Source organism: Jaculus jaculus, chromosome 14 (assembly GCF_020740685.1).
Source record: "Jaculus jaculus isolate mJacJac1 chromosome 14, mJacJac1.mat.Y.cur, whole genome shotgun sequence".
Taxonomy (NCBI): domain Eukaryota; kingdom Metazoa; phylum Chordata; class Mammalia; order Rodentia; family Dipodidae; genus Jaculus; species Jaculus jaculus.
In genome coordinates this window covers 4134990-4147131 of record NC_059115.1, presented here as the reverse complement: position 1 = coordinate 4147131, position 12142 = coordinate 4134990, and the positions used below count along the sequence as shown (strand labels likewise).

The 12142-nt window shown below is 60.5% G+C and overlaps 2 protein-coding genes across 2 annotated transcripts in view; one reads left to right on the top strand and one right to left on the bottom strand.

Moving 5' to 3' along the window:
* The first annotated feature begins 2517 nt into the window (after positions 1-2517).
* On the top strand, positions 2518-6267 carry Znf296 (zinc finger protein 296). Its single transcript, XM_004670287.2, has 3 exons — positions 2518-2806; positions 3107-3256; positions 5306-6267. Exons 1-3 carry the CDS (start codon positions 2518-2520, stop codon positions 6265-6267), a joined length of 1401 nt encoding a protein of 466 aa, XP_004670344.2.
* A 534-nt stretch (positions 6268-6801) lies between these two features.
* LOC101601970 (CLK4 associating serine/arginine rich protein) overlaps positions 6802-12142 on the bottom strand; it is a 33275-nt gene continuing 27934 nt past the window's right edge. The window contains exons 12-21 of the mRNA XM_045134411.1: positions 11836-12051; positions 11454-11726; positions 10189-10440; positions 9893-9932; positions 9513-9573; positions 9252-9310; positions 9131-9177; positions 7720-7802; positions 7155-7179; positions 6802-6935 (exon numbers count right to left, since the gene is read on the bottom strand). Of these exons, the coding sequence (XP_044990346.1) occupies positions 6893-6935; positions 7155-7179; positions 7720-7802; positions 9131-9177; positions 9252-9310; positions 9513-9573; positions 9893-9932; positions 10189-10440; positions 11454-11726; positions 11836-12051 (1099 nt within the window). The 3' untranslated portion in view covers positions 6802-6892. The remainder of the gene's footprint in view (positions 6936-7154; positions 7180-7719; positions 7803-9130; positions 9178-9251; positions 9311-9512; positions 9574-9892; positions 9933-10188; positions 10441-11453; positions 11727-11835; positions 12052-12142) is intronic.

Here is a 12142-nt window from a genome sequence, read left to right as displayed (position 1 = left end):
TCCCACTGCCAACCCTCTATATCCACTTTCCTAATTTCCCCTAATTCCTCTGAGAGATGGCAAACTGAGGTTCAGGAGGAAACTGGGGACAGATGGAGGTCGTTGAGAGTAATTTGCAAGGCCTTCAGCAGGGTGGGGCTACTTAAGATAGGCTGGTCAGGGAGACCCTGGGCTCCAGAGAGAGGACAATTGATTCTAAGGCCTGAATAACAATATGAGTTCCTTCGGAAGTCAGCATAGGAATTCACTCAGCTGGCCCGAGGACACCTGGGGCAGGACAGAAGTGGCCCTAACCTCAGGGGGCTTGGGATGGGTGGATGGGTGGGAAAAGACCGACAGGCTACAGCTGTACCATGGTGGGTGCCCAGTAGAGATGAACTCAGGAAGGATTAAGGGTGGGGCTGCCTGTAGATGCCACTTCAAACAATTCGAAAAGACAATGACAGAAGGGAAGTTCAAGGGGCTCCTGCGAGGCACGTAGATCTGGCTGTCCAGCTCTATGAAGAAAGTAGATAGCATTACAGCTCTCCTTTGCCCCAAGCCCTCCCAGGAATCCCACCTCAGGAAGCCAAGAGGCCTGAAAGTGTTCTCCCCAACTTCTAGCCCAAGACCGTCTCATGCTTAACCCATCTGTCTTATTTCAGGTTTCCTTTTTTCTTTACCCCAAAGTAGGGTTCCCCCACCCCTCCAGCTGACCTGGAATTCACTATGTAGTCTCAGGGTGGCCTTGAATTCATGCTGATCCCCCTACCTCTGTCTGGGGCTAAAGGCATGCGCCACCACACCTGGTACATTTTTTTTTTTTAATTTTTATTTATTTATTTGAGAGAGACAGACACAGAGAGAAAGACAGGTAGAGAGAGAGAGAGAATGGGCGCGCCAGGGCTTCCAGCCTCTGCAAACGAACTCCAGACACGTGCGCTCCCTTGTGCATCTGGCTAACGTGGGACCTGGGGAACCGAGCCTCGAACCGGGGTCCTTAGGCTTCACAGGCAAGTGCTTAACCGCTAAGCCATCTCTCCAGCCCTCCTTTCCTTTTTTGAAGTCTTGCTGTGTAACTATGTAAACCAGGCTGGCCTTCAACTCAAGGGTGAGCCTCCTTTCTCTGCCTCCCCAGTGCTAGGATTACAAGCACGGACCACCACACCTTTTCTTTCTTTCTTTCTTTCTTTCTTTCTTTCTTTCTTTCTTTCTTTCTTTCTTTCTTTCTTTTTTAATAGCATGCCAGGTTTCATGCTGAACTTCATGCATGCTATGCAAGCATGCAGTACTCGCCCACTCCACCACTTAGTTTAGATTTGCTCCATAGCATTTATTGTCACAAAGCATATCCTACCCAGTAGCCGGGGCTGGCCTTGAACTTGCAATCCTCTCGTCTCAGCCCCCAGGGTAAACAGGGATTATGGGCAGAGGCCACCACACCCATAGCGTACATAGCCATCTTGCACAGTGTGTCCCCTTACAGGACAGGAATCCTAGTGTTTTGGTTCACTCCCGGTACAGTTAAGTACTCAAGAAATGATTGCCAAGTGAATTTTTCTTGTAATACATTCAAGGGAAAAAGTCACTATTTTAGGGGCTTGGGTAGTCCGTGTGTGTGTGTGTGTGTGTGTGTGTGTGTGTGTGTGTGTGTGTTTTGGGAGGAGCTTCAAGGTAGGGTTTCACTGTAGCCCAGGCTGACCTGGAATTCACTATGTAGTCTCAGGGTGGCCTCGAACTCACAGCAATCCTACCTCTGCCTCCTGAATGCTGGGATTAAAGCCGTGCACCACCAAGCCCGGCTCGCTTGCTCTTGCTCGCTCTCTCTCTCTCTCTCTCTCTCTTTTTGTTGTTTTTTGGACTTTTTTTTTTTTTAATTATTAAGGTACGGTCTCACTCTAGCCCAGGTTGACCTGGAATTCACTGTGTAGTCTCAGGGTGGCCTCAAACTCACCGCGATCCTCCTCCCTCTGCCTCCCGAGTGCTGCGATTAAAGGCGTGCGCCACCACGCCCCTCTCTCTCTCTCTCTCTCTCTCTCTCTGTTTTTAATTTTTTGATGTTTCAAGGCAGGGTCTCGCTCTCTAGCCCAGGCTGACCTGTAGTCTCAGGGGTGGTCTCGAACTCACGGGCCATCCTCCACCCCTCTGCCCCGCCCAAGGGCTACGGACGCTCCCCAGAGGGATCAAGTGTGGCCAGTTGAGCCCAAGGACACGATGGGCAGGGCTTGGAGATTTTGACTTTGGCCGTCTGGGGCGAGGCCCCCTGAGGCAGGGTGGCCAGGAAGGGAGGGCGGGGGGCGGGGGGCCGCCCAGTCCTCTCCCGCCAGGCCACGCCCACCCGCCCAAAGTGGGCGGAGCCAAGGCCCCTGGTCAGCACGTGTAAGAAGTTCTCGGCGGTTCCCCGCCGGCCGCCACTCACCTGAGCGCCTCCTCCGGGGCAGCAGCGCGCAGGGCTCGCGCGTCCGGCGCCCTCCTCCTCTGCACGTCCGTCTGTCCGTCCGTGCGTCCGTGCGTCCGTCCGCCCGGGCCCTGCGCCTCATGTCCCGCCGCAAGGCCGGCAGCACGCCCTGCCGAGTAGACCCGGTGCCCACCGTCCCCGCAGGCGACGACGTGGACGTGGAGCTGGAGATGTCGGAGCTCATCGTGGATGTGAAACCCGAGCCGGACGCGCGGGTCCTGCAGGCCCTGGGGCTGGATCGCTTCGCCTCCAAGGACGTGTCCAGGCTCGGGGGCGAGTCCGAACCCGTGTCTTCCGGGGCCGCCGTCCACCCCCTGGGCGCGCGCAGCTCGTGGGCCCTGTGGATGCCGCTGACCCCCAACCTTTCCGGTGAGTCTTGGCCCCAGCCTCGTGCCCGTGCCTTCCCCCCACACCTCGCCTGTAGACCTGGACCCCTATAATGGGGGCTCTTCCCTGGGGACTCTCCTCCCGGGGACGTCCCCCTGGATCTGTTTTGACCTCTTTGATCTTGGGGTGCTGGCCAAAGCCTCCCATCCCCCTCCCCAAACCCCCAACTCACACACAGTCCTGACCTTCGGGTTTCCCCTCCCTTTTCGAAACCCTCAGCCACCACCTCCCTCCCAGGCCTGGCCCCACCCCACGTTCACCAAACCCGCTTCCTCCCTGCAGACCGACAGCCCTGGACCGACAGACACCCTGATCTGTTGACCTGCGGCCGCTGCCTGCAGACCTTCCCGTTGGAGGCCATCATTGCCTTCATGAATCACAAGAAAGTAGGCTGTCAGGTCACACAAGGGCCCAGTCCCGACCAGGTCTCAGGTGAGTAACGCTGGACACTTAAGACTCAGTGCCCCCTCCACCGCACCCCACCCCCGCCCCCTTTCAGTTCGAGAAGGTTGGGCTTCCTGTGGGAGCGCACACCCCCCTCCCCAACCTGGAGCTGGACAGATATGGCACCAGGCATACTTCCCTTTTCTCACTACCCCTTAGGGTGCAACCTAGGCGTGGCCAGGGCTTGCCCTTCCTAAGGTTGGCTCTAGAGGTGGTGGTGGGGGGGGGACAACAGGGTAGCTGAGGAGGGCCCCCCACAAGGTGTGGCGGAGCCCCAGAACACTGGCCTGGATTTGTGCCACACACACCCCCAATCTGGTTTCACTTCTCCTTCCCCAAGGACAGAAATAACTGGCCAGGTGGCTGGACCAGGGAGGCCCTGGGGGGGGTGTCTTGCAGGGGGGACAGGCACTAGGGGGGGCCGCTCACTGAGAGGTAGAGGCCAGCTGGGGTTGCCACCACCTACACTTAGAAGGTACTGGGACAGTTCCTTGCCAGGGAAGGTGTGTGTGTGGGGGGGTGGGGGCTCCAGCTTCTTCACAAGGTGGAATCTCCCTGCTCTTGAGTGCCGGGAAGCCCCTGGTGTGGGTGCTCCATACCTGGGATCCCAACCGGGAGGGAATTAAAATCCTAAGGTGGTATTTGGCCTGTGGTGTGAGCTGCTCCTGACTGTTGGCTGAGGGGACTTAATCCAAACTTGAATTTCCAGCCTCCCCCCACCCCATACACATGCCCCTCCTGGGACTTGGGAAATGGAATTATGTTTAGGGCTGGGTCAGGGAGGGTCTGGGTGGGAAGGTGAAGGGAGGGGCTCTGATCCAATAAGCTGTAGTTTGAGGCAGAATTGGTGGCTTGGTGGGGCAGGGAAAGGCTGTGATGGAGTCACTTAAACCCAACAGACACTCCAACATAGATTTTTGAAGACTTAAGGTTTTTTTTGGTTTTGTTTTGTTTTTTTTGGCTAGGGAGGTGGGTTGGGGGAAGGCTGGGGATTAAGCCAAGAGCCCTCTGTGAGTCAAGCAGTGTATCTGTAGCCTGGACTAGCCTACTGAGGAGCTAGGATTACGGGCTTTTGCCACTAGGCCAAGCTAGTTGTGGACACCTTGATGTCCGAAGCACAATGGCTCATGTTTCTTGAGCTTATATGGACTTCAGCTGTTCTCTGAGGTTGCACCTTAGAAGGGAGGGTACCCTCCATCCCCATAGAGGAGGAAACTGAGGCCCAATGAGGGTATGTCTTGTAAACCAGGGACCAGAAAGAAAACAGGCTGGAGAGATGGAGCTTGCCTGCAAAGCCTCAGGATGCAGGTTCGATTCTCCAAGTCCCACGTAAGCCAGATGCAGAAGGTGGCACATGCATCTGGAGTTCACTTGTAGTGGTTAGAGACCCTGGGTGCCCATTTTGCCTTGGAACTCATTGCAATTCTCCTGTCTCTGCCCCCCCCCCAGCGCTGGGATTAAAGGTGTGTGCCACCATGCCTGGTTTAACGTGTAGTGTACTCTTGACCTTGTATTTGGCCTGGGATTACATCTCAAAAGGCTGTTCCATCTAGAACAACTGTCTAGGATCTGAGAAGTAACCACTGTGGTACCCACAGGATCTGGGGAAAACACCTGTATTTGGGGGTCCATGCTCAAGGTCAGAGGCTAGGCCTTTCTTCAGCTCCATCTAGAACAAGCACCATAGCATGGACTTGCTGAGTGGGAGCCTAGCACAGAGAAACTGTGCAGCAATTACTAAGAACTGTTATTTAAGATAAAAACCCTCTAGACAGTCTCCCTCCATCTTTGGATTGAGACCACTTTGTGAGCTGTGTGAACTGTTCTGGTATCTTAGTGTAGAACAAGGTGGGTTTTTTTTTTGGAGGGGGAGGGGATGGTCAGGAGCATGCTAAGTGAGTGCTGTCCCTCTGAGCTATGCCCCCCAACCCCTGGTCACCTGCTGCAAGGCCCGTCTTGGGCCCTTCTCCCCTGGGAGGTGTGCAGCTGGCACTGAGTAGCCAGCCAGCACTAACCCCTTGCCTCTCCCCCCTCCAGAGCCAAAGGAGCTGAAGGTCCTGAGCTGCCTCCGATGCGGCAGACAGTTCCTGGGGGCCTGGAAGCTGCTGCGTCACGCCCAGTGGGACCATGGGCTGTCCATCTACCAGACGGAATCGGAGGCCCCGGAGGCGCCGCTGCTCGGCCTGGCTGAGGTGGCGGCCGCTGTGTCTGCCGTGGCCGGGCCAGCAGAGGACAAGGCCTTGGGTGCGGCCGGCGCTGCTGCCCGGAGGAGCCCCACCTGCCCGGTGTGCAGGAAGACGCTGAGCTCCTTCAGCAACCTCAAGGTCCACATGCGCTCGCACACGGGCGAGCGGCCCTACGCCTGCGACCAGTGTCCCTACGCGTGCGCCCAGAGCAGCAAGCTCAACCGGCATAAGAAGACCCACCGGCAGCCCAGGCCCCAGAGCCCCTGCACGTCCGACAGCAGTACCGAGCAGAGGTCCGCGGCAGCTCCTCCAGAGCCCGCTGCCCACGCGGCTGCCCCGTCCACTACCCTTCCTTGCAGGGGTGCCGAGGGGGCCGGAGCAGCTGCTACAGCGGGGATCCAGGAACCAGGGGCTCCTGGCAGTGGAGCCCAAGCAGGCCCTGGTGTAAATGGCTGGGGAGCCGTGGCCAGTGTACAGAGGACTGACCCTGCCCAGAGCCAGCAGTTGTCTTCATCGCCCAAGAAGATGGTGGGCAAAAGCCGTGGGCCGGGGGGCAGCTGCGAGTTCTGTGGGAAGCACTTCACCAACAGTAGCAATCTGACTGTCCATCGGCGCTCACACACGGGCGAGCGGCCCTACGCCTGCGACCAGTGTCCCTACACCTGCGCCCAGAGCAGCAAGCTCAACCGCCACCGGCGCATGCACGGGCCGCCTGGCAGCACCCGCTATGAGTGCCCACACTGCTGCGTGCCCTTTGGCCTGCGGGCCACCCTGGACAAGCACCTGCGGCAGAAGCATCCAGAGGTGGTCTGAGCTCAGCAGGACAGTCCCCTCGTGTTCCACAATTGCATTGTCTCATCTTTTCCTCTGTGAATAAACCACCTCCCCTATTTACTGGACTCTGGCTTTCTTGGGGTGTCTGCGGTGGGGTGGGAGGCTCCCCTCTGGTGTGGACAGCTGAACAGACCGGTTTGGAGTGGGGGTGAGGGCTGGCCCCGAGTGCCCGGGGCACCATGGGACTGGCACAGAAAGCTGTGCTCCCGGTTCTCAGTGTGGGTGAGGCCAGGCAGGGCAGGGGCCAAGTGAGGGCAGGAAGAGGCCTGGACCTGTCACCAGAGGCCCCTGGGCACAGTCCAGTCCTAGCCCATTCTCCATAGACTGGGTACTGGGCCAGCACCCCTGCCCACACATCCCACAGGTCTGGGCCCTGCCTCGGCAGGTCTCAAGAAGCTCCACAGAGTCCAGGTGTGGGCAGCACTGACACCTGGTCTGGAAACCCAAGTCCCTCCCAGAAAGTGGCCCCTGAGGTGAGGGCCCATGCCAAGCAGAGGACAGCAGGCAGTGAAGGGCATTAAATAACATTGGCTTTTATTTTGACTAGATAAAACCAGAGCTACAACTCAACCACGTCCCCTCCCACACACACACACTTGTCTGCCTAATGCCGGTAATGGGGGCTTCGTGACCGGGACCTGGAGCGCCTGCAGAGAGAAGGGGGGGGGCCTGTAAGGGTGGATGGGATAGAGTCCCGGTATGCACAGGCCCCAATGTGCCTGGGGGCTGGGCTGATAAGGAGGGAGAGGCCCAGGTGACCAGATGGGTGCAGGATGAGAGAAATGGGGCTAGGACCTTCTGCCAAGAACAAAGGATTTCCTACGGAGTGGAGGGTCACCCCTCAGGAGCTGGACCAGACTCCTCACCTGCGGGAAGAGCTGTAATCTCGACCTGGAAAGGAAAGGAGGGCGGGTCACTGCGGGGCTGGGCCTGGCTTGGCTTCCTGCTCCTGGCCACCCCACCAGTGGGCTGGTGAAGCTCTCTCCCCAGGCTTCTCAAGTGCGCATGCCTCAGGCATTCAGTTACGGAACGGAGGTACAGTGGTTTTCTTACACTTAAATTTCCTATGTAGCCCAGGCTAGTCTCAAAGCCTCAAGCTCAAGTGATCTTCCTGCCTCAAACTCCAGTGTCCTGGGACTACAGGCATGCCCTACTGCGACTTTTTAAAAATGTTTCAGTCTCCATGATTTGTAGAGCTGGCCTTGAACCTGGCTATGACCCTCCTGCTCCAGCCTGCTGTGATTAAGGTTCCTGGGTTTTACTGAGACAATATCTGGCCTATGAAGCCCTGGCTGGTATCAAAGTCCAGCAATCCTCCTGCCTCAGCCTCTGAAGCGCTAGGATTACAAACGTTGCTTGGTCTTTTTTTTTAGTGGCTCAGAACCCTCCAGCCCGGAACGTGCGGTTCGAGGAGCTTGGAGGGGCACTCACTGTAGCGGGGGGAGGGCGAGCGGCTCTGGCGGCTGTACTGGCGCTCCCACTCTTCTCTCTCCTTCTCCCGCCGCTCCCGCTCCCTGCAGGGGGAGAGGGGAGGCAACCAGCACGGAGGAGTGAGCACCTGCTGGGCTGATGTTCGAGGGACACAGAGCACCCAAGCAAGCAAGCAGTAAGCCCAAGGGGAGGGACTGCCGACCCACCCAGACACCAGCAGGACAGCAGATGGCAGAGCCAGGTCAGTGCGCCCTGCCAAGCAAGCCTGAGCCCGACCCGAGAGGGAGGGCCGCACCGATCCTTCAGTCCCCTCAGCCCGCAGACATGCACCGAGGAGAGGACAGGACCGGGAATTGCAGAAGCTAATGCAGTGAGTGCCTGGGCCATGCCTGACCGCCCCAGCCAGCCTGAGGGCATGATGATTCCGTCCCTGAGCCTCAGGCAGGCAGGGCTAAAGGCCCTATGATGGAGCACACGGCAGCAGCAGCAGCCAACAGCCCCTGACACAAGCCAAGGCCCTGGCCACTCTTCTCTGACTTGTGGACTTTTGTTTGTTCTGGAGGGCTGGGTAGCCCAAGATGGCTGCCCTCCACCTTTTTTGCAGGGGTGGGAGGAGTTGAGGTAGGGTTTCATTCTACCTCAGGCTGACCTGGAATTCACTAGTCTCAGGCTGGCCTCAAACACACGGTGATTGATCTTCCTACCTCTGCCTCCAGAGTGCTGGGATTAAAGGTGTGCGCCACCACGCCTGGGTCTCCCTCCACTTTTTGACAATAGCATATCATTTCCTGAAGCCTAATGTGCATGGGAATGCCACCATGTCAACCTTAGAGTAAGATGCCCCAGTGCAGGTGTTTGCTGGGGGAAGGCTGTTCCTAGCTGGCTCTCTCCTGCAGTCCCGGATTCTGCCTGTGGGCCTCGGGCAAATAAAGGTTTCTAGCACTAACCCCAGCTACTTAGTGAGGTAAGCAATGAGGGCTGACCCGCCTCACAGTAGCAAGGCTCTCGGGGTGAGCACATGAACCCCAAGCCTGTAATTCAGGCTCCTGACAGCTGACCATGCAGTGGAGGAAAGCGAGCAGAAAAGCCGCCTTTCCCAGCAGTGGCTGGAGAGCTGCTACAGGCTAGCCTGGCTGCGCACCAGTGCCGAGAGCTGCCAGGAGGGATGCCCAGTGGAGAAAGAACCACGTGTAAAGAGCGCTCAGTTCACACAAGGGGCGGGCACTAGGGAGACAGCGCAGCAGGAGCAGGGTGGCCCGGAAGGGCTCCTGGGTGAGAAGTCTAGGGAGCTTGGGGAAGAAGCGGCCCACAGACAGGACAGGCAGCGAGTCAGGCCGAGGAAGAGGAGCCTCGCCAGGAGGGGCAGTGGGCAGCAGGCCACGGCCAGCAGCAGCCCGGGCTGGGGCCTTACTTCATCCGGATCTTGCGGGCCATGGCACGGAGCTCATCTTCCCGTTCCTGCAGCAGAAATGGCCGTGAGTGGTGCTGTGGCCATGCCCGTGGGAAAGGCCGCCCTCCTGCCCTGTGCTGACCTGCCGCTCGTGCTCCTGTTGTATCATCTTCTCCTGAGCCGCCTTCTTATCCGCCCTGACTGTGGAGGAGACGCGAGGCTCAGGGGACCGGCCCTCAAGGGCCGCCTCCGGACCTCTGCAGTGTGGCTGGGAGGTCCGCCACACCAAGTGCCCACTGCACCCCTCCTCCCAGAGGGTCCAGGCTGTCAGAAAGCACAGCCAGCCGCCCGCCCACTGCAGGCAGGCAGGACAGGTGGATGGACGGACAGTGGACGGACGTACACTGGCGGTTGAGCGCTTTCTGCATCCTCAGCTTCAGCTTCTCCTGCGGAGTCAGCTTGGGCTGGGGAGGGGACAAGAGGCGGGAGACGGGTGGGTGTCCCGAGCTGACCCAGCTCACCTCAGCCAAGAGCCTGGGACTTGAGGGGCAGTGTGGGGAGGCTCTGAAGGACGTGGGCAGCCGGACCCCCATGTGCAGTGCAGTGAGGTAGGAGGGAACTTGGGGCAGCCTCCCGCCCCGCCCATCCCTGGGCTGGACCTCCCCTCCCCGCCCCGCCCCGCCCCGCCCCGCCGCCCTGGCCCCTGCAGGCCCGCTGGGCCAGCTCTCGGGCACTGCTGCTGCGGGAGTTAGACTAGACGGCGGGTTCCAAATTCTTACTGACTTTGGCAGCTCCTGTCTCTTTACCAGCGGCAGGCTCGGTCCTGGGTGGGAGGAGCACTCGTCAGGCGGGACTCTGCCCCCACAGTCCCAGCACCGTCCTCGGAGCCGAGACCACGGGTCCCAGGCCCCCAGAGCTGCCAGCTTCCTCTCAGAGCCCACACCCTGTGCCTCTCGCCCAAGTCAAGGTCGTGAGTGCACACACTGCTTTGGTGCTCACCCCTACTGGGATGAGGTCGCATTCCTCAAAATGAACCTGGCGGGGCTCCCTTTTCCTACCCCAGCCACACCCGTGCTCACTTTTTCAGCTTCTCGCCCACAGCAGGGGATGCTGCCGGCCTGGTCAGCTTCTCCCTTGGGGGCGATGGCGAGTGACTCTGGCTGTGGCTGTGACTCCGACTCCGGCTCTGGCTGGGGCTGCGACTTCGGCTGTGAGTCAGGCTGCGGCTGCGGGATGGGCTCAAAGACCAACTGCTGCGGCTGCGGCTACTACTGTGGTGTCTGGGGGCCCGGCCACCTCGCCTGTAACGGTCCCCTGAGCGAGAGCGACTCCTAGGGGTGCAGCAGGGCAGGAGGGTGGTGAGGCTCCCAGTTCATGGGCCTCTCTCACAGCTGGACATGTCCAATCTACTTCTCTAGCCGTGAGTCCCTCGCTAGCCACCACTGTGAGCAGTGACTACGCTGGCTCATCAGACACAAGTAGCCAAAGCACGCACCCTGCACCCCGGTGCTGGGCCCAGTTCTCTTCCTCACTGGACACCCACCTGTCAACTTCTCCCAGGGTGGTCTTTGGGAGGCTGAGGGCACACAGGCTCCTCCCTATGCTCAGACCACCACTGGCCTCCAGCACCAACCCACAAGTTCCGAACGCGGCACACAGCCCACGGCCTCTCTGCTCAGGACGTGGTGGGACTTGCCCGCTCACCTGCAGCCTAGCTTTCTACTCGTGGCTAGGCCGCTTCCTCCCTCCCTTTCTCCTGTCATCATCTGGGTCAGGGAGTGCCTTGGAAGCGAATTCCTGGCCACAGGATCAATCTGTGGGGGGCCCTGTGGGTTTTCACAAATTCACTTCCTGCTGTCAGTACTGAAAATACAAGCGCTGTCCTGGTAACAGCCCACCCTCCCAGACTGGCTGGCAGCAGCCTGCACTGACTGGGCAGTCAATGGCCGCAGCTTCAGGCCAGCAGCTCCTCTGCGGTGGCCGGACCGGTGACCATCAGCAGCACTGGTGACAAGAACTGCAGCGCGTGGGCCAGGCTCTGCTGTGCCAACGCTGCCTGACCACAGGCTTCCCGACTGGGAAGTCAGTCCCGGCCGAGGGACAGAGGTGCCTCCCTGGCTACTGAAGCCGGAAAGCCAGGGATGGATCCTGACCACCATGCCATGCTTTAGGCTTCCTGAACAGAGTGCCAGCACCTACCTACCTACCTACCGGCCGGCTTCATGCCAGGAGCTTCGAGAAGGGCGGGGGTCGGAGCTGGCCCCCAGCCTGGCAGGTCCCTCCCCCCGGGAGCTAGCACCCTGGGCCCACCCCGCTCCGCTGGCCCGCACCCACGCGCACACACCTGCTCCGCCGCCGGGGCACGTACCCGCCGCGCCGGGCGGGCGAGCGCGAGTAACGGTGTCCGTCCCGGGAACCGCCGCCCGAGTGCCGCCGCCCGCGGCTGCGGGAGCGAGAGTAGCGCCGGGAGCGCGAGCGCGAGCGGGACCAGGAGCGCGAGCGGGAGCGGGAGCGGGCGTGGCGGCCCGAGCGGTAGTGGCCGCCCCGGCGGGAGCGCGAGCTGGAGCGCGAGCTGGACGTCCTCGAGGCCGAGGAGGAGGAGGAGGAGGAGCGGCGGCTGCAGGCGCAGGGAGGGCCGTCAGCGCCCGCCCCGGCCCCGGCCCCGGCCCCGACCCGTCCCGCCCGCAGCGGCCTGGCTTAGGGCGGGTGGCGTGAGCGTTACCGACCGGGCACTGGCATTGCGGCCCGGCGCGGGGCCGCCAGGCTGGGGGGGCACGGGGGGTTTCCCTGCGGCGGCCCCCGAAGCGGCAGCGGCGGCGGCGGCGGCAGCGGCCTCCTCGTCGCTGCCCCCGAAACTGGTAATGAAGGTGATCTTCTCCTCGCGGCCCGGGCTCGGGGAGCGGGAGCGGGAGCGGGACTCAGAGCTGGACTCCGAGGGCGACCTGCGGGAGGTGACCGGTGAGCCGGCAGCTCGGGGCACGCGCCCCGCCCCGCCCCGCCCCGCCAGAGCGCGGAGCAGCCAAGGGCAGAGCA

What these genes read in the sequence shown, in the direction of transcription:
- Znf296 (XM_004670287.2), top strand. Translation starts at nt 2,518, where the DNA reads ATGTCCCGCCGCAAGGCCGGCAGCACGCCCTGCCGAGTAGACCCGGTG. An exon ending in GCTGACCCCCAACCTTTCCG is followed by an intron (nt 2,807 to 3,106) that starts GTGAGTCTTGGC and finishes TCCTCCCTGCAG; the next exon opens with ACCGACAGCCCTGGACCGAC. An exon ending in CAGTCCCGACCAGGTCTCAG is followed by an intron (nt 3,257 to 5,305) that starts GTGAGTAACGCT and finishes TCCCCCCTCCAG; the next exon opens with AGCCAAAGGAGCTGAAGGTC.